General features: G+C 50.5%; 1 protein-coding gene across 1 annotated transcript in view; it reads right to left on the bottom strand.

The window, feature by feature from the left end:
• GDPD5 (glycerophosphodiester phosphodiesterase domain containing 5) overlaps positions 1-21263 on the bottom strand; it is a 73274-nt gene extending 52011 nt beyond the window's left edge. The window contains exon 1 of the mRNA XM_071417900.1: positions 20809-21263. Within this exon, the coding sequence (XP_071274001.1) occupies positions 20809-21263 (455 nt within the window). The remainder of the gene's footprint in view (positions 1-20808) is intronic.
• Between the last annotated feature and the right edge of the window lie 3036 nt (positions 21264-24299).

Raw genomic sequence — 24299 nt, 5'->3', positions numbered from 1 at the left:
GAAGAAATTGTTCCCTGTGAGGGTGGTGAGGCTCTGGCACAGGGTGCCCAGAGAAGCTGTGACTGCCCCTGGATCCCTGGAAGTGTCCAAGGCCAGGCTGGATGGGGCTTAGAGCAACCTGGGATGGTAGAAGGTGTCTGACCATGGAAATGGATGAGCTTTAAGGTCTCTCCAAACCCAAACATCTCAACATGTTCTATAAAAAAACAAAAAACAAACAAAAAAAAAACCAAAAAACAACCCCAAAACAAAGCAGGTTCTCCAAGAGGCCAAAAAGAGGAAGAAGTTAATTTATAAAGATGGTGATTTATGTGCTGCAGGCACACACTGGGCAGGGGAGGAGGATAAATTAGCACCAACAGCCCAAGCTGACACATCTCTGCTCCTGGCCTGCTGTCACCTCTGGGACAGGGATCCAACTGCCACAGCAGACACTGTGACTCCAGCCCAGCGTCTGGGGGCGTGCCAGCCCAGTGATTAACTCCTGCTGTTAATTACAGGATGTAAACAGTGCCCTCAGCTGACCCACAGCCAGCTCAGGCCTTGGCAGCTCAGGCTGTGCCCTCGTGGTTGCACATGTGCCACTGTCCTTGCAGTCCCCTCCCTGCTGGGACATGGGGAATGGCACCAGCTGCCCTTGGCACCCTGAACTCCTACCCCAGCTCCTTCTACCCAGCAGGGGAATAAACCTCCTCAGTGCTGAGAGCTCACAGGGCTCCTGTCCCAAATAGCAAGGCAGGATTGAAGCCTTGTGGCAGCCCCAACACCCAAGGGACTCACAGCCCAAATACCTCGAGGGACTCAGGCCAGTGCTACCCAAGCTGCTGGGGATGGACACACTGGGAGAGCCCTGCAAGGCAGGAACTGGGAATACTGGTGGATGAACAGCCCTGGCCATGTGCTCTGGCACCCAGGAACCTCCATGCCCTGGGCTGAGGGGGATTCTGTCCCTGTGCCCAGGTGAGACCCCACCTGCAGAGCTGCCCCAGCCCTGGGGACACAGCAGCAGCAGCAGCACCTGGAGCTGCTGGAGAGAGCCCAGAGGAGGCTCCAGGGCTGGAGCCAGGCTGGGAGAGCTGGGGGTGCTCCCCTGGAGAGGAGAAGGCTCCAGGGAGAGCTCAGAGCCCTTGCAGGGCCTGAAGGGGCTCCAGGAGAGCTGGAGAGGGACTGGGGACAAGGCCTGGAGGGACAGCACACAGGGAATGGCTCCCAGTGCCAGAGGGCAGGGATGGATGGGATAGTGGGAATTTGGAATTCCTGGCTGTTTCATCCCTGGAAGTGTCCAAGGCCAGGTTGGACAGGGCTTGGAGTAATCTGGGATAGGGGAAGGTGTCCCTGCCATGGCAGGGGTGGATCACCATCACCACTGGATGATGTTTAAAGATTCATTCCAACCTGGTATCCTCTGATCCCTGAACCAATTCCAGTCCAGAGTCCACAGAGGGTGGTGCTTCACTCACCACAAGATCCTTAAACACTTTCAAAGTTTCCTGTGCCACAGGAGCCCCCCTGCTGTCACTGAGCTGTTGAACAAAAAGGACCCCTCAGGCAGCACCCTGCAAGGGCTGCCAGGCTGGAGCAAGGCAGGCAGCACTGGCAGCCCAACACGTGTCACTGTGACCTTCTGCTGCTCCAGGAACAGCATTCCTCCAGAGGCACCACCAGATAACACAGAGACAAGGGCACCCAAGAAGTTATTCCTGGCAAACATTTGTTCAGTGCCTTTCCTTGCTGTAATAGTCCCAAACTTCTTTTTGGTTTTTCATCTAAATTCCTCAGAGAAGAGCAGATCTCTCCAGCCCAGGAGATAGCCAGCTCTGGGAGTGAATAAACCAATGTGTAGTTTTACAAGCACACTCTGAGGTTCTCCACCAAAGGAAAAGCAAACAAATGTTCTCCTATCTCCCAGGAAGTTTGTCCTGGTGTTAGCTTTCCTCCCAGCCTTTCTGTAGGCAGCTTTTAAAACATGAGCAAAGCCCTGTTTCATGTTAAATTCATAACCAGGAGGCAGAGTCAGGATTCCCAGGCTGCTTTTTGAGCTGCAAACACTGAGAAGAGCAGATGAGAGCTGGTGGTGATGGGTTGAGTATTCCACCTGTGGCATGGGGCATCCCTGTCACCCATCCCACAGGGCTGGGAAGGTCTCAGGGGCAAAATGACTTAGAATAATGGAATGGTTGGGCTTGGAAGGGACCTCAAAGCCCATCCAGACTGACCTGTGCCATGGGCAGGGACACCTTCCACTGTCCCACACTGCTTCAAGCTCCATCCAGCTGTTACCAGCACAAACCATCACAGTCAAGCCTGTCTGAGCTCAGATCACAGCTTCCTCCCAACTCAGGGTATTCTGTGAACATTTCAATGGTGCTATCAGCACACCTGTGGGCTTCTTAAGGACCCCTCTCCTTCCAAAAGTTCAGTTTAAAAAGGGATTTCTCCCAGAGGAGGCACCACAAGCTGCCCTCAGGTCAAGCGAGCTGGGCAAAGCTAAGGTCAGCCTGGTGTTTATCTCCCTCAAAGCTGCCTGTCCTCAGCAAGCCAGGCTCCACTCTCCAAACACTGCATTAGTGTGGATCAGCCAGAGCAGCACAGGGCCACCCCCAGCTGTCACCTCGAGGGCACCTGGCTCGTGCCAGCACCGTGCAGGGGACAGCAGGGCACAGAGATGCTTCTGATTCAGGATGGAGGGGTCTTTGCATGAGGGACCCGTGGCACTACAGCCCTTGAGCAGCTCTGGTTCAGAACACAAAGCTAAAAAATAAATAAATTTAAAACAAAAACACAGAATTTGAGAGTCGTTTTTAGCAACAGAAATATTTCAGTTTCCCCTCGGCGCTTTCGCATTCACCCGCGGCTAATCTCTGCTCAGACACTCTCTGGTGCCACTGATTTGTGTAAATCCAGGGATTAAAGGGGGTTATCCAGAGGGCCAAGGGCAGCCTGAACAAACAGGAGCTGGACCACAGTCCCTGCAGCCCCATGGAACTCAGTCCCTATCCAAGGATGTGACACAAAGGTTCCTCCTGCAGCACCCAGCTAAGGCTGGCACCTCTGCCATGGCTGTCTGGGACCAAACCAGGGACAGGACAGCAGCCAAAACCTCCCCAGCAGAGGCAAGGAGCCTCCTGGAGCCCTCACATGGTCCCACCAAGAGCAGCAGGTCCAACACAGCCAGCACACAGCTCCAAGGCATAAATCTTGATAATAATCACAATCTTTTAAAGCCTAAAGGATCCCACACTAGGAGGACCAAGTTTCCTAGATTTTTAATGGGTAGCTGCTTTTAAGAGCAAATTCCACTAAGATTTATTGCAAAAATAAGAAATAAAGTTGTATTGAAACAGAATCATTAAAGCTGGGAAAGGCCTCTACAACTGAGTCCAACTATTAACCAGCACGACAGTGTTGACAGATGATAAAATCCACACAACTTCTGAGCCCTTCCAGGGGCTGTGATTCCGCCATTCCCCATATCAGCCTGCCCCAATGCCTGACCACTCCTCCAGGGAAGAAATTTCTCCTCACATCCAACCTAAACTTCCCCAGCACTTCCTCCCATCCTGTCACTTGTTATGTTTGGGACACAAGTATCACACACCAATGCAAGAGGTCTCCAAACAACTGGGGATGGGGATGTTTATCTGTTAACTCTGTTCCTTCCTACGCCTCTGGATCAGCTCTGCACTGAACACTTTCCAAAAGTGCCTTCCCTGGGGCCCAAACTCTGGGGCAAGAAAATAAAAGGGACACAAGAGAAGTGCAAACAACTTCTGCAGAGTCAGCAGCAAGTTCTGGCACCTGAACTGATGGATTTGTTTTCTTCTGAGGGACTGGAATGGAAGGAAGAGGATCAGTGCTTCAGAAAATCAACACTGCCACAGCTGGATCTGTGGAGCATTGCTGATCCAAAGCAGGCCCCAGATTTATTTGCCATTTCTGGACATTCCCAGTGCTGTTATCCCTCAGACAAAAGCAGCAGTGCTTAGAAGAGTGCCCAGTACTCCACAGTCCCAAATTTCTGCCATCTTCCTCCAGCAAGGAATGCCACAGGGAACACCACCATGGGAGTTGTGGTCTCCCAAGAGGAGGGAAGGAGGGATCTCCCCCTGCTTCCCAGAAGTCAGCCAAGAGCCCCAGATCCTCTGCCTGGCCAGCACCACCTCAACACTGCAGTGTCTGGCCCCCTGCTGAAGACAGAGTCACCATTTCCCCCTGATCTCCTCTAAAACTGCTCCCAGAAGCAATTTCTTTATTTATTATCTTAATTAGAAACAACATTAAGGAATCACAGAGAACAGCCCAACAGTTCTGCTGCAGCAGCCACCACAATCCCAGCTCCCACAGCATCTCCATCACTCCAGTGCTCCCCTCAGTGAGCTCTCAGTGCAAAAAGTCATTTGTGCAACCACTCCTATGCCCTGGGACAGCACCAAACAGTTTGGACACTAAACACTGGCTAAAAATACAGCTGGCTTTGGACCAGATGCAGGTAAAGCCTCAGTGACTGGGCTGCAGCAAGGACAGATGCTCAGATGACACTGGGACAGGATTTTATCATCTGTCAAGTCAGCAAACAGCAGCACTCCCAGGCAGCTCTCCAATCAATAATCATTTCAGGGGGTTACCTGCAGTTCCTAACCACAGCCTGTGAAAAGGGCACAGAAAGGAGGGTTTTTTTCAGACTTGCATGCAAGAACATCCTTTACCACTGCCCAAGGGAAAGAGGCTTTCAATATCCACCACAGGCTTCTATTTTATCCTGAAGTGCCAGGTTTCCATCAGAGCACCTCTCACAGTTCAGACTGTTAATTACTGTGTTTACAGTGGGTGATGGCCTTATCTACAGGATGACAGTCCTGGCTCTGCTGAAGCATGATAGAATCCCCTAAAACAGGTTCTCATCAGCTGTTGTTTCATCAGACCACATGATTTCCACCTCAGCAGAGAGGGCAGAGCCCCCCAGGCTGCTGCTGCCTTTCCATGAGCCCTCCAAAGCCTTTCATGGAGTATTCACCCAACTGCCTTTCCCTTTCCTCCCTGGCACAAATCACCAGCAGCTCCCTGCAGGAAGCTCCTCTGATAAAGGCTGGAAGGACCTGGAAGTTCTTATCTGGAGTCTGGGGGATATTTTCCAAAAGAAACAGCTCATAGTGGAATTACTGCAGTATCAGGTGGTTACTTACATCCTTGAGCCTGGAATATCCACTGGTTTATCATTCCTGCATGTGGCACATGGAATTGTTCAGTTCTGACTTAAATTCACAGTGAAGTCCAAGTGGAGAGATCAGCATCTCTCCCATGCTGCTCTAAGACAGATTTTCCTTGGACATGCTCCTGAAGGACAAATCCAATCTTATCTCTTGATGACTTCCAGGAATGGGGCATCCACAGCTTCTTTGTGCAACCTGTGCCAGGGCCCAATCACTGTCTTGGGATTCTTGGGCATTGAAAAATGACATCAATTAAAAAAAATAATCTTGTCTCCCAAAATGGATGCATTTGAAAAGGTTTGAAATTAGGCTGGCCACAAAAAGACCTTTTTTTCCTCTCTAAGGAAGAAACTGGCTCTCCCAGGAGGAGACTACATGGACTCAAGGGATGAAACTTAGTCTATTTGATTTTGCAGCCACATGTAGAATCAGGAATCACTAAGGTTGGAAAAGCCCTCCAGGACCACAGAGTCATTAACCCAGCCCTACCAAGTTCAAGGGTGAAACTAGAAGCTGCTCTGACACTTAATTCCCTCCATCAGCACTAAAACATCTGGGTTTGGCTACCCTGTGATGAGGATCTGGGCAGAAATAACAAAGAAAAACAAGAGAGCTGAGCAGGTAAAGCAGAGACTAAATCTGAGCCCATCCATCATCATCAGGAGAGCTCTTCCCACGATGGGGAGGAAGGGGAAGGAGCCATGGGGAACAATTGCTCCAGGGAAGGGGAAGCAGCATTGTTTGAGAGATTTAACAGAAAAGCCAATATAAACCAATCCCCCACCCCTCAAAAAAAGGAAAGAAAAAACATTCCCATAGCCTTTGGGAAGGCTCAGCTCCACCTTGACATCACACCCCCCTCTGAGCCAGAAGGGAAGAGAAGCCGCTTTGTTTGGCTTTTTTTCCCCCCAAGCTGCATTACCAACCCTTTTCCCCAGGAAGGAAACCTTCCACACTCCCCTTCCCCTCCAGCCTCTCCTTATTCCAGCCCCCCAGGAGCCCTGACAGTGCAAGGAAACAGGAGAAAATGCAGCAGCTCCCCACTGGGCCAGAAACTCAAATCCTGGGACAGGAGGACCTCTGCAAGCCTTGCAGGAGCTTCCATGGGAAAGCAAGCAGACCTTTCACTGAGACAATTCCTCTCTTTCCAGCAGGGAAGAGCTGAGGGACAGCTGGGAGAGACAGGGCTGTGCACATCCCATGTGGAAGCGATCAAACTCCTGGCTCTGTCTCACTTATCTCCAAGCTTCCCTGCTGTAACAGGATTGCAGCTGAATTTTCCTCCACTTAAGCCCTTCCCAAAATACCTGTGCTCCTTTGAGGTACTTCTTCCCCTCATCAGGAGCTCTGCAGAAATTAAATCCTATTAGTGCATAAGTCTCATGCAATAACTGTGACATTCTGGGGATTTTCACTGGCAGGCTCAGCAAAAACCTTACTAGAGGAGAAGTCCTTGAAATGCCAGACATCCAAGGCATCTGAGGCTTCTTTCTGTGCCCAGGATTTAGTGCTAATCCCAGAGCTCCCCAGCCCTGCACTGCTGCATCTCAGCCCTGTCCCACCCTCCTTCCCTACCTTGGATCACTCGTGTCCCATCCCCGGAGGTGTCCAAGGCCAGGCTGGACAGGGCTTGGAGTAACCTGGGCTAGAGGAAGGTGTCCTGATAATTTCAAAGTCCTTCCCACCTAAACCAGTCTGTGATTCCATGATTCCCAGTCCCTCAATGGAGAGGATTTTAATGGATCTCAAATGCTGCAGGAGCCTCCAAGTTCTTCACCACTTCCTTTTTTTAAGTGCTGGAAACATCAAATCTTTGCACCTCTTCCCAAAGCAAAGGGGACACACCTGCTTATCATCAACCAGCCCCATTATCTCTAAACCTTTCCCTACGAATGCCCTGTGTTCCAATGCTACAGCAGCAACACCAGGACACACCCCACTCCTTCCATACTCCTAAGTTCCTAGAGATGCTCTGGAAATGGGCTTTCCCCCAACAGGCACCAACTGGGCAGATTTATCTGGGCTGCCCTGGCCCAGCAAGGAGAGGGACATGCCAGAAGCACAGATGTCACCCAGCTCCACTCCCACCTCTGCACTCCCAGGTTAGGCAGGCTGAGAGCCAGGCCCTGGAAAGCAAAACCCCTTTTCTGAAGTTCTCCCCACTTCTTTCCCTGCACAGAGGCAGAGCCCTGTTTCCAGGGAACATTTTCCACCCAAATGTGAAGGGAAGCAGCACATGATCCAACTCTGCCATCTGCTTTCAAGGGGCTTTCTCCTCTGAAAACTCGCCAACCAAACAAAAAACACCCCCAAAACAACAAGGCCTCCCTGCCTTAACTGTAATTGGAAGCCCTGCAATAACTTTGGGAGGCAGAAGTCCTTAAAGGGCAGATATTTGCTGTCCATTATCTGAGACATCTTTCTAGGCTTCATTAAGCACATCACAAATTCACTTTTATCAGTGGAAGTACAGATGGCATTTGAGCTAAAGATGAGGATCCCATTTCCTTCCTCTAAAGCAAAAGGCAAACATCAGCAAGGGCTGCTGGGGTTAACCTTTAATTATTGCACAAGAAGCCCCAGTCCACAGCTCTAACATGCTCTTCAGGCCTCAGAGCCCTCTCAGGGCCTAAAAGCTCCAGGAGAGCTGCAGAGGGACTGGGACAAGGGATGGAGGGACAGGACACAGGGCATGGCTCCCACTGCCAGAGGGCAGGGTTAGGTGGGATATTGGGAAGGAATTGCTCCCTGTGAGAGTGGTGAGGCTCTGGCACAGGGTGCCCAGAGAAGCTGTGGCTTCCTCATTCCTTGGGAGTGTCCAAGGCCAGGCTGGACAAGGCTTGGAGCACCCTGGATGATGAGCTGAGCTCATCATTAAGGTCCCTTCCAAATCAAATTCTGTGATTCAGGGATTGCTCCCACTCCAGGGAGAGCTTGGACCCCAAAGAAAAGGGCTGTAAATGAGACACAGCCAGCTCAGGGCCAGCCAATGCTGCATTTCATCCCATCCCAAAAGGAATTAAACCAGTTGATAAATAGAATTGAGGCTTTGGGACAGATGTGAGGGAGGCAAGTTGTGAAGCCAGGTGTGCATGGAGAGTGAGCACACGACAGGGGAAGAGGGAATCTCTTCAGGTCTTGTCCCTCAGATCCCAAGCCACAGCTGAGCTGTGACATCCCCTCTCCCAGAGAAGCCTCCAGCTGTGGGATCTGGCACCAGGTCACCAGAGGATGCTTTATCACACCTTGCTTAGCACCCCCCAAGAAAAAACCCGGACAAAACACATCCAAGTGAGAGTTTTCCTCATGGCCAGGCTTCCCAAGAGTGGGAATAATCTGGGAATAATCCCTGCCTGGGACTGGCTCTGCACAGAGCTCAGTTCCTCCTGTGAGCATCCAGGCTGTGGCAGCCCTGCACCTTTCCACTTCCCTGCTGTAAAACTGAGTTATTCTGAGCTCAGAACTGACACCAAGTCAAGCTCCATCTGCTTCCACCACGATGAAGATTCCTCTGAGGTTGCTCTGCTGAGCTGCCACAGCTCCCAAGTTCAGGGTTTATTTTGGGCTGGGTGCAAGGCAGAGTTTTTGTGCTTTTTAACTGCTCAGCCCAGTGCTATGCACAGCATCAGCAAGTGGGGAGTCTGGAGCAAGGAGAAAAGCACAACCATGACAGGAAAAACTCAGGACATGGCTCCTTCCAAAGCCATTTTTTGCCACATAGAAGTTCCACAATTTCAGCAGAGCCAGAGAAGCATCCCACCCACACAATTTAATTCAGAGCTTGTTTTAAATTAAGCTGTTAAAAAACTATCAAGAGGTGCAACAGCAGGATAAGAAAGCAAATGCCACAGCAGCATTATCTTTGTACCCAACAAGAAACAGGATGAAAAAGACTCAAGGAGTGTATTTCTGAAAGCAGAGAGGTTTTATGGAGAGCTGGAGGAGCAGAGAAAGCCGAGCAGCAGCACAGCAGGTGGGCAGGCAGGGACTCAGGAGCAGGATTTGCTCCAGACAGAGACAAATCACCAGCCACCAAGAGCTTGGGTGACAAATCCATTTGTGCTGGATAAATAAGGACAGCCAAGCCAAGCCAAGCTTGCTCGTGGCCAAAACCAGCAGCAGGTCAAGGGCTGCCTGCAGAGTCACTGCCCTGGGTGACAGCTCAGAGGTGACATGTCCCTGTCATAGCACCCTGTGGGAAGCTCTGCTGCACCCCCAGCTCCTCCAGAGCCCAAATCAGCACTGACATTTCTAGAGATGCTGTCAGCAGCACCGTTTGGGCAGCCACCCATCCATGCACTGCCTGTGGGCTGGGCACAACCCTCAGCTCTGCTCTGGGGGTGCTCACCTGGAGAAGAGAAAGAGCCAAAGAGAGCTCAGAGCCCCTTCCTGTGCCTAAAGGGGCTCCAGGAGAGCTGGAGAGGGACTGGGGACAGGGGATGAAGGGACAGGACACAGGGAATGGCTTCCATGCCAGAGGGCAGGGATGAGGTCAGGATCTTGCTGGACCAGCAATGCAAGGTCCTGGACTGCCAGGAAAACATAAACCTGAGTGACACACAGAGTTCTGTCACTGCTGTCCCCAGCCTGGCAGCAAATAAACTCACACCACCGGGAAGACCTCTGGGAGATGACATCAAGAGAAAATTTCCTTTATTCTCACCTTTTAGTCTGGGTGGACTGATTACTTTGGGGACACTGGATATTCCCTTGGGGTCTGGACCCAGAGAAGCCTCAAACTCTCTCCTGACAAATCAATTTTCACTTTCTTCTGGTTTTTTCACCCCAAGAACAGCTCATAGGTTGTCCTAAGGAGACCCATGTTCAGTGTGAAGCAGCACATTTTTGCCAACAATCTTTCAGAGATCTGAGTGGTGCTGTTGGTGTTCCACCCCCAGAGGGAGGTTATTCCTGGGAACCAGCAGGAGCTTATTCCTGGGATCTCCTGTGCTCAGCATCCCCCTCTCACAGGAAAGGGCCACTTCCAGATGGAAATCCAACACATTCCCTGCTCCCAAATCGTTCACAGAGCTACCCCCAGAGCCTGGGAACCAGGGCTGGGGGGAGCAGCAGGGGCAGGTTCAGCTGCCAGACACCTCCACGTGCTCTCAGGGAAAAGTGGCCAAAACCAGCTCAGACACCTCCACCCAACCCCATAAAACTGGGATTTTACTCCTATCCCATTTATCCATGGGATAAATGCCTCCTCCACACCCCTCAGTCACAGCAAGCAGGGAGCTGAGTGGGTTTGGAGAGCTCTGTTACACTCCCAGGTCACCAAAGTGCACTCAGGATGAATACAAACAACACTCAGGGAATGGGTTTTAGTTGCACAGCACCCCTGGTGAGCAGCATCCCATGAGCTAGTGAAGCACTCCCTGTGTCACTGCTGCAGTAGCAGCAGGATTTTCCAATTGCTACCTCCACACCCTGGTGGTCCCAAAGATGCTTTGGGAGCTGGGATTGTTGGCTCAGGCTAAACCAGAGCCCTGTGCCAAACACCTCCCCCTGCAGAGCTCCCAGAGCTGTTTTGGGCAGGTTGTGGCCAAAACTGAAGGTATTTCTGGTATCTGCTGAATGTCCATCATGGCAGGGAAATAAATAATCACAAAACAAGGGTTCATCTTCAGGCTTTTGCACTGGGGAAAAACCTGCTAGAAAGGAAAATAGAAGGAGAAAAACTACTACAGATTGCATTATTCCATTTTGTCAGTAGGCCTGTGTCAGTGATCACAGCAAAGAGCGACAATTAAAGCAGAGCAAAAATTCTGTAGTTAAATGCTGGAACCAGGCAGAGGCTCCCAGCCAGCATTTTCCAGACCCCCTCTCCCACCTCAGCCTGCACCACCCCCTAAAAACCTAACAATCAAAGGGGTTCTATCAGAAGGCAAAGAGCAGCACTCACAGAGGTGGATTAATGGGAACAAACCTCAAGGAAAAAATCAATCTCTATATCTGCCTTTCTACAGTAGCCAAGAGTTCACACCCTCACCTTGCCCCATCAAAGCAGTGCCATGTCCTTTATTTTTTTTAAATAGCTAGAAAATATACCTATTTTCTTGGCCAAAAGCACTGATGGCTGCAAGGAAAAGAGGGATGATCCCAAATCTTTTCAATATCTGACACCTTTCCTTCCAGAGTTATCATCAGAGCATCACTCTAAGTTATTTTACATTATCTGAGGACAAGTAACAAATTATTTCTTTGTGGTGCTCCAGTGTTTCTCCATTTAAAAGGTAGGATAAAAAGCTCAGTCCTTCCCTGTTCCCATGGAGAAACAGGAGGGAGATGGCACAAGCAAGAGCAAAACCTCCAGAGCTCCAGGATGATCATGGCAGACAGTTCTTAATTTGATTTTTCATCACTTTAGAGTTCTCTAAAAGCCAGACAAGTGGCAAACCCTTTTTTCTCTTTTTGCCACATCTGTAAATGATGGGCAAAATGGAAAGATCAGACTCTACAAAAGGCTTCAGCTCTAACGCAAGAAAAATATTTAAATACGAAAAATAAGAAAACTATTTAAATAAAATATTTTTAAATAAAAATGCCCTCATGTTGCATGGCAGGGAGAGGATTTATTACTGCTGGGACACAGGACTTTCCTCACAGGCTGCCTTCCCAAATTCCCAATCCTCCCACCTGGCAGAGAGCCCTGGGGGGAATCCAGACACCTCAGCAGTCCCTGTACATCCACTCACAGCATCATTTACTTCCAAGCTCAGCCACTTGCAGCAATATTTATTTTTGTAATCCCAGCTCCAGTGCCTCAGCCCAGCACTTGTTCTCAACAGCTCTGCCATTTAGCAAGCATTAAACCTGATGGGGCATGAGACAGAACAGGGTTTTCCTCACAGCCCTGTCCAAGAGCTGACAGCCACAAGTCTTTTAGGCAGTATTTATTTCATACCTTTCCTTCACAGGAAAAAAAACCCCAAAAAACAACATAAAAACAGAAAAAAAAAAAAGTAGCAGCCTTTTGGAATCAAACATATGGGATCAGTCACCAAATGTGGCCAATTTGGGAGCAGAATACCTCATAAGCTTCAGGCAATGCTGAAATACAGCAGTAAGTTTTAGGGTGGCCAGACAAAAGCAAGCAGGCTGCCCCACAGTTGTATTTCGCTTCCAGCTTGAAGTTTCCAGAAAACCCCTTCTAAAAAGGAGGAATTGGGTCAGGGGTCCAGTTTGCAGCTCTCCTTGTTAAAAGGAGATTTGAGGTCACTGCAACCCCTTCCCTCTGTGTTTCCTGGCTGTGGTTTTTAAACCAGAGAAATGTGGCAATGCCTCAATCCTGAGGGGTTGGAGCTCTCAGAAGCACCAAGGATGCTCCTTCTCCCCATCTTTACAGTCAATCCAGATACAACCATCAACAGATCAAGTCTGGGAGAAACCAGATGGCTTTGCTACGTCAGGCACTGGAATTGCACAGCCCCAGGAACTCCTGTTCCCACTTATTTTAATTCTGGCCCTTTGGGATCAGGCTGCTCTGACAAAGCCCAGGCAGAGGCACCAGGGGCTGATAAAGCCCATGAGCTGCTCACACAGCTGAGAGCAGCAAGTGCTAGCTGGGAAAATTTGGAACAATTTGGGAGCTTCAGGGTCAGGCTGACCTTGGGCACAGCAACCAGAATTTGCTCCCGCTTTTGTCCAAGCCCATCTCCTCAGCAGCTCCAGGCAGGGCTGATTTTCCTCAGATTAAGCCCAGCTCAGGCAGCCTAAAGCTTGGCTTTGAGAGGGACAGGACACAGGGAATGGCCTCCCATGGCCAGATGGGATTTTGGGAAGGAATTCTTGCCTGTGAGGGTGGGCAGGTCCTGGCACAGGTGCCCAGAGAAGCTGTGGCTGCACCTGGATCCCTGGCAGTGTCCAAGGCCAAGCAATTCTCTTCACCCTTTGGCACCTTCAATCCAATGTTTTCCCACCCTTGCAGAGGTCAGAGCCCTGAGGTGATGCAGGAAATCTGTGCTCCCTGCACTGGTGTTCAAAACCACCGGGATTTCCTTCTCTGAGCAAAGAGCAGCCTGGAGAGATGCAAGAATCCCTAAACTTAACTCACAGCATCCTTAAGTTTGGAAAACACCTCTAAGATCTTCAAGTCCAACCAGTAACCTGACTCTGCTGTGTCCAGCACTAAACCATGTCCCCAAGTGCCACATCTGCACCTCATTTTGGCGATGTGACACCTCCAATCCAGCCTGTTCAATCCATGCTGAGAGCAGCCACCACCTCATTACCCACACAGAGAGCACACAACCACCAGGCAGCTGCCTTCCAGTTCACCCAAAATTGGATCTGAAACCTTGCAGTTCACAAACCTCGATCCCAAAATTAGATTTGAAAACTTTGAAAACCAAACCAAACATCCCAAAAACTCACAAAAAAAAAAAAACCAGGAAAAAAACAAGAAAAAAAAAAAAAAAAACAAAAAAAAACAGGAGAAAAAAAAACCCCAGAAAAAACCACAGAAAATAAAAATTAAAAAAAAAACCCACAAAATTAAAAAATAAAAAAAAAACAAAAAAAAAGAAGAAAATCACATCGGAGGGGGACTTACAGAGCAGCAGCAGCAGTCCCAACACAATTGCTGCTTGGATGTGGTGTGCTGAGGGAGCCAGGGCAGCCTCATCCCTGAAGCCCTGCTGATATTCAGGTTTAATAGTGCTGATAAGGGCAAGCTGGAACAGCTCTTACGCACTGCAGGTTTTATCTGTGGCACAGCACACTTGTTACAGACCCTCTCTTATCAGCACTGCAAATATCAGCCCAGATAAGGGGAGGCACAAAATGCCTGGGAAGGTGCACAAACTGGAGCAGGCACATTGGGGTTTTTGACTCCTTTGGCCTCAGCTGCTCTTGTTCCTCACCTTGTGTTCCCCCCACAGCTCCACATCCAGCCCCAAAACTGCTCCAGGAGAGGAGCAGAGCAGGATTCAAGCCAGTCCTTAGGATCTGTCCCTCCAGGGAACCCTGCAGATGAGCTGCAAAGTTCAGGGAAATAAGGAAAAAGCCATTATTTCCCCTGAGCTGGGAGAGAAGTCAAAAGAGCAAAGTGATTTCCTCACGGGTCCAATACAGCTCAGTATAACCAATGACCCCAGAAATTTGGATTTAAGGACACTGTTGAACCCCTTCTGTCATGAGAGTGAGCTGAGCCTTTCAGAAACATAGAGGACACAAAAATTCAAGCTTATTGTGCTGCTAGAAGTGGATCTGTACCTGCTCATCACAGGGCAGCTCTGAAAGCCTGGACACCAGGTTAGAGCTTCCCAACAAGCCCCCAGGCTTCCCTCCTGAGCCACATTCCCACTCTAACCCTGGGGTAGCCATCACATCAGCTCCAGGAGGGATTTCCAGCCCAGCAGGAGCTCCCAGGTCCCATCCAATCTTGCCATGAACAAGCCAGCCTTCCTCCTGGCACCTCTCAGCAGCAGGGAGCATCCAAAGGAGCCATCCCCCTGCCCCAAGGGACACTAAGGCAGAGATTCCCTTCCCAGAACGATTCTCTGCAGCTGCTGAGGCTCAGCAAAGGCCAGGACAAGGCTTGGAGCTGAAACCTGCCCAGGTACACATCCAGGGAAGGACAATCCCCTCCCACACTGCTCCATCCCTCTAATCCCACAAGCAGCTTTCTATCTCTTGGCAGAGCAGAACCGTCCCAGGAGCCCTGGCAGGGTTTGTGTTTGGGGAACTCACAGCCCAGTGACCTTGTGAGGCACTAAGGGCTCTCCCTGCCAGCTTCAGGCACACCAGAGCAGCTTTATTCCCACCACATCAACATCTCAACATCTTCAGCTGTCTCACAGCACATTCCTTTAGCACACAGCTCTCCCAGAGCAGGAGCCTGGAGATCCAAATCAAAAAAAACCCAAAAACAAACACATCCCTACGCAGAGGAGACAGATTAGGGAACAGTTGTGATAAGGGAAAGCATCTCCAGCCGAGCTGTCAACCTTGCACTTTAAATCAGCCTTTTAATGAGGGCTGCAAGCTCTCTGCCTCTGGGTGATTAACTCCCAGCTAAAGAGGAGCTGAGCTGCTTCATTCTGAAAGCAGATCCTGCCTCCAGCATCCAGGAAGGAGCAGGAAAGCAGGAGATGATCCTGCAAGCTGTCAGCCACCACCAACTGATGCCAAAGCCCATGCAGGGAGGGGAAATCACCCCAAAAACGAGAGCCTGCCACCACTCTGTATTCACAGAGCATCAAATACAGCAGAGCAAGTGGGGTGGGAGCTCCCAGTCCCCAGCTCCTGGGCACAGGGAAAAAGGAGACAGCAATATCTGTATTTTTGGCAGGCATTTTGGTATCTAAGAGCTGGAAATCAGGGATTACAAATCCAGTGTCCCAAGTGCAGAGCAATCCTTGATGATGAGTGTAATTTGCATGTGAACAGGAACACATCTAAAAATAGGTGTTTGAGAAAGTCTCATCTCACCTCTTGGCTTGATGAATTCCAGGGCTCCCAAATCCCCCAAATGCACAGATCTCAAGGACTGTTCAGGCACTATTGCTGTGCAGATCTCTAAGATCAGTCATGGATGGAGAAATCCACCCAAATACCAGAGAGTGCCCCCAGCACAGGGGTAAATCCCTGTAAACAAACCTAAGCCCTCCCAGGGACTGGGTTTAAGCTGTAACCTGGGAAGCCCCCAGCCCTATCCTGCTCCTTGGGGAAGCACTGGGGATATAGATCCCAGTTTTATCCCCATTCCCCAAGGTTTTTCTCAGACAAGAGCCCTGCAGTCAGCACACGGGGCTGAGATGGGGTCACACACAGGGACACCCCCAAGAGCCACATCCCTCCCTCCTGGCAAGGTCCAGGGCAATTTCACAGCACAGCAAGCCAGCCCTGAGCCTCAAATCCTCTCCAAGCTCTTAAGTGCCCTGCTCAGGATTAGTCCTGCTTCCCAAGAATCCTGTGGAACACCCTGAGCATCCTCTGGCCCTGTCAGGTGCCAATTCCCAAGTCAGGAAATTGAATGCATTTTGTTTTGCTGCAGTTCTGCAGAACACTGACTTGATTTCAGACTTGATTTATGATTAGGTGGCTGTCAGCTCAAGAGATTCATCAATACCAGCTAAGTGGCCCAAATATAATCTCCTAGAGTGGCTCAGGAGAACACGTGGATGTTGGAGGGTACAACCAGTCCATTACATCTTTTTAAAGGCTACACCCAAAAATACCTATTAGAGGAAACTCTGGATTTCACCTTGGACTATTTCAGTCACATACAAGCTGCTTTCCCTGGGCAAACGTGAGCCTGAAACTCAGCACAGCTAAAAACAGCCAAGGACCAGAATATTTCTGCTCTGTGCATTTCACCTCGGGCTGGGGGAGGGACAAGTTTCATTTCACCTCAGCGAGGAGGAAGGGGAAGCAAAATACAGGGGCCAGATATTTATGAAGAGGATTTACAAGTTGCAGCAGCATTTTAAGAGAAGCAGCAGGATTTAAAATAAATAAATAATTTAAAGGCAAGCTGACATCTAAGGGGGAAAGTGGGAGACAAAAAGCTGCTTTGGCACAGCACCACGTGGTAAAACTCTGAAAGTGAAACAGATTCTTCTGAGCATTCCCAGCCAAGAAGAGAATAAACTTACAGTTCATCACCTCCAGGATCCAGCAGCCTGGACCCCAAGCTCCTCATGGAAAGTGTGGCTCCAACACAGAGAGAGATGCAGAGAGGAAAGGAGGGTTCAGGTCTGTCATGACTAAGGAATTACACTAAAACCAGTCCAGGCTCTTTCCAAGGAAGAGATTAACCATCAGCAGGGCTCTGCACAGATGGGGACAGAGCTGGTGCCCAGCTTTGTGCAGCACCCCAGGAAAGGTGCAATTTCCCCCTCTCCTATCCTAGTTCATCCTTCATCCAGCAGGGAGAAAAAAAGAAATAAAACCAGATCAAGAGTCACACCCACAAAAAATAGTCCAAAAAAGAAACATTTTCATTTTCGTTTTTCATCATCAGGACCAATCCTGCCCAAAGACCAGGAGAACAATAAAAAAGACAGAGCTCAGTCCCAACCTGAAATGGATTCCAAATGTGGAAACATGGAATGCATGGAGGCACAGGCACAAAAACCTTCCCAGCTGCCACCCCAGAAGCTCCTTGTTTGAACACCCTTCAGAGGAACACTCTGTACCTTGAAACCACTCCCTAGCAGAAATCTTCTACAAATATTTAATTGCATATAAAAAATGAAACCTTTTTTTGTTGTTTGTCAGGCTATTGAGCAATGACAGACTATTGCACCAAATATTCAGGCAGTTGTCCTGCCAGTATCTGTGGGTACTTCTGGAGGAAGTGGAGAGAACACAGTGGTTTGCTAAAGAGGAAAAAGCAGCAAAGCCAAACACCAATGTGTAGCAATTTAATATATATATTTTTTTTTTAAAGTCAAGACATGCATTAAAGTAGCTGTATCTAATCACTGTTTATAGAGGGGCTGGCAGGCAAAGGCAACTGCCATAAAGTCTTTCAAATCCCTTTTCCCAGCATCATGCTCAGAATGTTCCTGCAAAGGGCTGTTAGGCACCAGGAGCAGGGCTGGAGGGGGAATATTTGGTGTGGGAAGAAGGGAGGGGGATGAGGTGCCTGGCTCCTAAACCCACCCTGGGGCAGAGCTCCTCGGCAGGAGGTGGCAGCTCCGTGTGCTCCTCAGCACGGACAAGGAATGGGCTCCTTGGTGTGACACTGCCCTCTCCTGAGCATAGGGGACTGCTCAGCTCACACCCAGCCCAGAACGAGGATTTTGGGGAGCCCTGAAACACCCTGCAACAAATAAAGTGAGACACCACTCACCCACAGCAGCGCCAAGCATAACCCACAGCAGCAGCACTGGCTGGGGTGCAGGACAAGACTCAAATACCCCAATTTGAGCTCGTTGGAGCCTAATTAGCAGCAGCTGCAGTCTAATGAAGCAAAGTGGCTGCCAGGTGGATCCCATCTCTTCATCTCAGAGGGTGGAACTGGAGGAACTTTAAGGTCCCTTTCAACCCAAACCATCCCACAAATATCAGAGTGAAGGTGCAAAGCATCTCAGGGATAGGAGCACAACCTCTGTGGGTGCTTCATCTCAAGAAAAAGGAGATTCAAACCAGCACTGCAGACTCCAAGGAAAGCATGTTGCTACCCCACTGTGTTTGTAGGAAAGCTGCTCTCAGGAGGAGCCCTAAGTGCCCCTCCAGGTCCAGCCCCACCTTCCCACACAAGCCCTGAGCTGCACCAGGAGTATTTCAAAGGTACAATCATTGCCTTTTATCTTCACCCTCGGGAAGACTCACAGAGCAAGTCAAAGGACAATATTCCCCCCAGGTGTGTCTGGTTAAAGGGCACCCAGACCTAACTTCCAGCACCTGTGAGCATCAAAGTGCCTCTAACAGAAATCAGGGTGAAGGAGCCACCTGCTCCCTGCATCTTTAACCTCCAACTACAACAGCACTTGCACCTGTGAGTTACTCCAACCCACATGTTAAAAACTCACAAAAAACACCCCTAAATATACTGATTTTGGCATGGTGATTTCAAGGCAGTTACTTGAGATCAAATACACCTGGGTACACGCTTAATGGGTAAAAGTACAACAAAGGGTTGTCCCTTCACAGCTGGTTCTGTGTCTCGTTATAACCTTCCTGGTTTATCAAGCAATTTATTGCTTTGCTAAAAACCAAACTCTTTGTCATTAATTCTGAGCTAGCAGTTTCTGAATCTACAACATGACACCAAATCAATTGATCTGACCAAGACTCATTTTCCTTCCAAGACAAACACCAGGCGTGCTTTGCCAAATTCATTGCAGGGAAAAGTGTAACAAGCAGAACATGCTCATTTAGTAAAAAAAGTACAGCTTGACAGAGACACCCACTCTAAAATTAACTCTGCCATCAAAGCAGAGCTTCTATTTGCCTCTGAAGAAGCACCTCCTAAATCACAGAGAAATATTCTGCAGCTCCACATTGCTGGGGTATCAGCGCGAAGATGTTTCAAAGCTTGGCAGAGGAGGATATGTTAAAATAACAGGCTTTAAGGAGTCAGGATGCATCACTGCTCAGGTGGATAAAGGCTGGCTAATGAATTAATGGACCATTTTCCATAGCAATCTGATGAGGAAAATGGACATGCCAGACAAAATGCGAGGCAGGAAATCCATTTACCTCAGCTTTTCCCTGGCCACACCTGCCAAGTGTAAGCTGGCAATTTGAAGAAGAGAGAAGGCTGTTATCCTGTATGGGTGATCCAAACCCCAAAAAAGCTCTGTAAGAAGCAGCACCACTCTGACTTGTACTTGCTAATCAGCAGCAATCTAAATTTCCTGGCAGCTGGAGCATCCTGAGGAGACTCCAGCACCCTGGATTTAACGTTCTCCGTGTACAATGTAACTTTCTTATGGAGAAAAATCTGCACGGGCTCCTTCCCACCAGGACAAAGAGCCAGCAAAGAGAACCATAATTCATTATTTTGTAAGTTCCACATGCAGCATGGCTCTGCCTGTTCCTGACATCTATCCCTAATCCCTCTCCAGCCCCAAAATAACCCTTAAGCCAACACGATTACACACAACAAGAGCGGCTGTAAGGACCCAGCCCTAAAATCCCAGAGCACGGCGAGTTCCACACAGCCAGGTTTTTCCTGGCTGCAGAATCCCCATTTCCATCTTGCCAGGGGTGAAATTTCACAGCTTCCACACCAGGAATTGCTCCAGCAGCCCTTTTCCAGAGCAAGGCTCACATGCCGACTGCAACTCCTCCATGCCCAGTTTTCCGGGCGGGGAACAGACAGGACGTGGGTGAGGGTTTCAATAAAACAGCAACGGGACGATTTCCCCCTTCTATTTTCCCTCAATTACTCTTTTTTTTTGAATTAGTTTCTTTGCCAAGCATCAAGAGAAAGTGACACCCTCTTATATTCACCTTTTTTCACCCTCCCTGCTCAGTGCTTGCTGGATATTTGGTGTCTTTAAGCTGCCGGGGAATGTTGCCAGGAGCCACCCAGGACATCCCTGAGCATCCTCAGGGAGCTGGATGGGCGCTGAGCGCTCCTCCAGCTGGACCAGCAACAATAAATAAATAAATCCCTCTCGGGATTGTGCTGCCTCAGGATTTTACAGCTCCGGACGACAGCGGGGTGAAGCCCTGGAACGACGGGACGCTGCAGATGCCATCATTTCACACCAAAACGGAGCGCTCCCTGTTAAACACGCAGGGCCCGAGGGGAACAGCGCTGTCCGGATCCACACCCGGACACTTTGGGGGTCTCGGGGACCGGAGGGGGCTCCCCGGGACCTCTCCCCGGGTGGGTGCCCACCCACATCCCCCAGCACCGGGAGCACCCGCTCGCATCCCCGACTTGGCTCGGGATGCTGGCGGCCCGAGGTGGGGAGGGGGCACACAGGGCAAGGAAACACAAACACCTTTGGGGCACGCAAAAGAAACACCTTTAGGGACAAAGCAACGCGGCTCCGGACAGCGCAGCACCTTCTGGAGGTGAAACCAACCCGGCAGCGCTGTCCCACCCGCAGCCACTCAGCATCACCCCGCAGCCCGCAGGGGGATGCGGGCAGCCCCCAGCCCAGCCGCCCTCCCTTCCCCTCCCCTTTACCTGCAGCCGCCGGGAAATGCGCCAGGTTGCCGAGCCCCGCGGAAGGGCAGCCCGGCCCCGGCGGCAGGGCAGTGCCAGGGCCGGCAGCGAAGGGCGCAGGGACGGCGCTGGCACGGCCGTGGCCCCGGCCCCGCAGCCCAGCCCGGCTCGGCTCGGCTCGGGAGCGGGGCGGGCGCTGGGCCGGGCGGCTCCGCCCCGGGCGGCGCGGGAGGAGCGCAGGGACGGCAGCAGCAGCAGCAGGAGGAGGAGAAGAAAAGGAAGCTGCACCCAACTGTGGGGAGTTCTCTTTTGGGTTGCGAGCGAACCCCGCAAGGGTTCCGATTTGGGGGGGCAAGGGAAGGGTTGGAGCACCCCTTGGCGCTGTGCCGGGGGTTTGGGAATGCTGAGCCCCTAAAGGGCGGCGAGCACCCGGGAATCACAGAATGAGTTGGGGTGGAAGGGAACTTAAGGATCATAGCGTTCCAACCCCCCTTTCCACCGTCCCGGGTTGTTCCAAACCTGTCCAGCCTGGCGTTGGACACTTGCAGGGATGGGGCAGGTGGGATGTTCTGTGTTCCTACCGGGGTGGATAAAAACAGCCAAGTGCAGGTTTGGGCTTTGCAGCCTCCTGATTTCTCCCCACCTTTCCAACTCACCATTTTTTTCTACCCCCTTTATCACCTGCACCTGGTCCTACGTTAGATCCTGAACTCCCAAGTGTGCAGGTGGACCTGATCTCCACACTGAGGCCACCCTGCTGTAGCATTCTGGGGGAAGGACGAGTGTTTTGTTGGATCTACACCATGCTCAGGACTTGTTTTCCTCACACTGCAGCAGCTCAGGTTATTTGGGATGAGAAGGATGCCCAGGCCTGCCCAGCACAGTGGCCAAAACTCAGCTGTGTCCTGGCTGTGAATCCTTTGCCCTTCTTGATGCAAGGTGACAAAACACTTGGCTGACAGCAATAGATTCATTTTTTTCCCTGTAAATTGCCATTTCCCACTTTTTTGGCCCAGCCCTGAAGTAGAGACTGATCCAAGCAGAGCAAAAGGAAGGGATGTGCTGTCAAAATAACCAGCAAGCACAAGCCAAATGCCAGACTCCTCTTTACTGAGGCAGACTAAGCTGAGAGGTCGCTGGCAACTGGCTCTTTTCCTCAGAGAAACAGAAATAATCCTGCTGCACCCAGCAGTAAGGAAAGACTGGAGGTGAAAAACCAGAATTTAGATTCTGATCCAAGCAATGACCAGCAGGGCAGAGGAGCTGTGGGGTTGAGGTACAGGCAGCTGTCCTGGCAGCCCTTTCCCAAGTGCTTCTCCTTCCAGCAATGATGACATGAGATACTTCAGAATCACAAGCCTGAGAGCTGTGATTCCCTTAAATCCTGATGGAAATCTCTCCTGTGGGAGCATTTTATTTACTGTGGTTGTGGGTCCACAGCAGAGCTTCAGGATGTGTTTTCCTACAGGCTTGGGGTAGATGTGCAGGAGGGGACGGGACAGATGCAGATATTCCAAGGCACATAACAAAGTCTGGTGCCTTTGCCAAACTCTAAACATCCTTGGTTTTGTGCCTAAGGATTGCCTTTTAACTTCAGCAGAAAGAGTTCAGCCCTTTGTAAGATCAAGGGGAAAATCTTTTTTTCTGGCACCAAGAGGAAATACTCTTCAAACTCGTGAGGTTCCAGAAATCCTGCAGATGCTCCCAGCACCAGCCAGTCAGTTCCTTACAGCATCCATTTGCTGAGGAAAATGCCTCTGAAAAGAGACAGAGTTTGCACATTTTCAGAATATTTCTGTGACTTGGCCGGTTGAATCTGACACAGGATCCTGCCAGGACGCAGGGCTGGGGAAGGATTTGTTCTCCAGCCACTCCAAGCAGCTGTGAGGACAAGGACAAAGCAAAGATGAGCAGAGGGACCACCTTTGCCCCCTGAAAGCAGCACTTTGGCTGCTAAGGGCCATGCAGTTTCAAAGCAAAGCCACTGAAGGAAATTGACCATGAATTTCCATGCAGCCTCTAGGAAAACAGATGCAATTTTGGACAGGGAAGGTTGGTTTCAGATTTATAAGCTCCTTGTCCCGTGCTGAGAGCCTTGAATGCTCAAAGTTACTTTAAATATCTCCCTTTGGCATGGGAGGGAATTCTGCTGTGCTCATTCCTCACGTTTCCAGCCAGCTTCACTTCCAAAGGATGCAGCTGTAAAGGCCTCCTGGAAACCCCTGGTGACACTCCCTGTGTGTGATTCCCTGTTTAAACTCCTCCTTTAGGACCTGGCTCAGCTCTAAACCAGGGCTGACTTTGGGCATTTCACACCACATCCTGAATGTGTTTTGTTATGTGCTTATGGAAGGGAAAATTCCTCCAGAAGGGACATTTCTGTTTCCTGGCAGGGAAATATGAGGCTGGCAGCTCAGAAGGGCATCAAGGCAAATGCTCAGAGGAGTCACTGCTCTGGTCTTTGGTTGGGATGGATGGGGAGGGAGATGCTGCAGTTTCTTACAAGAGTGGGATCAGGAGGAATGGGCTGATTAATCCTTAAACTCAGCACCAGCCTCCTCCAAGAAAAAAGTGCTGTTCTATCCCCTCTGTGGGCAGAAAAACCCCTTTTCCTCCTCCCAGGCTCACAGGGGGGAAGTCTTTGCTGGAGAAACACCCTCCTGAGCAGTCCAGAAGACCCAGACATGGCTATGGACACTTCCAGAGATGCAGGGGCAGCCACAGCTGCTCTGGGCACCCTGTGCCAGGGCCTGCCCACCCTCACAGGGAAAACTCCCTATCCATTATCCCATCCATGCCCGCCCTCTGGCAGTGGGAGCCATTCCCTGTGTCCTGTCCCTCCAGGCCTTGTCCCCAGTCCCTCTGCAGCTCTCCTGGAGCCCCTTCAGGCCCTGCAAGGGCTCTGAGCTCTCCCTGGAGCCTTCTCAGAGATGTCAGAGCATGTTGGATGTTCCCTTCTCTGCATTTGCTGCTGCACTCCTGGGCAAAACAAGGCAGGGTCTGGTGACAGCACAGCAGACTCCCCATGGCTTTTTTGGGGGCAGAGCAAGAAACCCTTGCTCAGTTGCTGCCACACCTGGCTGGGAGATTCCAACATTCAATTTCACAGAGAGAAACTCAAGGCTGCAGGAAGGCAGGCTGGATTTCCTGGGGGATGCCTGGCAGGATCAGAGCTGTGCCCGTGTCTGTGCCCGTGCAGAGGAGCCTGGGACGCAAATCCCGGCTGGGGCTGCCCCGGAGCAGCCCGGGCAGGGGAAGGAAGCGTGCAGAGGGACACACCATTGTTCTGCCCCTGCAGCTCCTGGGGAATGCAGGGCAAACAGGAGGGAGCTCGGTGCTTTCCTGTGTTTGTGCTGCCAGTTATTTTCATTAAGGTCCTTTTTCCTACCTCTTTCTGCAAGGCCTTTGTGCCTCTAGTAAGCACAAGGAAGGTGTTGATTGTAAGCGTCCCCTCAGGCATAATTATTTTACCATAATAGCATTTACAGGGAGGGCTTGCAGAGCCATTTTCC

The sequence above is a fragment of the Agelaius tricolor genome, unplaced genomic scaffold (assembly GCF_023055355.1).
Source record: "Agelaius tricolor isolate 1412-34295 unplaced genomic scaffold, bAgeTri1.0.p SCAF_71, whole genome shotgun sequence".
Taxonomy (NCBI): domain Eukaryota; kingdom Metazoa; phylum Chordata; class Aves; order Passeriformes; family Icteridae; genus Agelaius; species Agelaius tricolor.
This window is presented reverse-complemented; position numbering and strand designations above follow the sequence as displayed.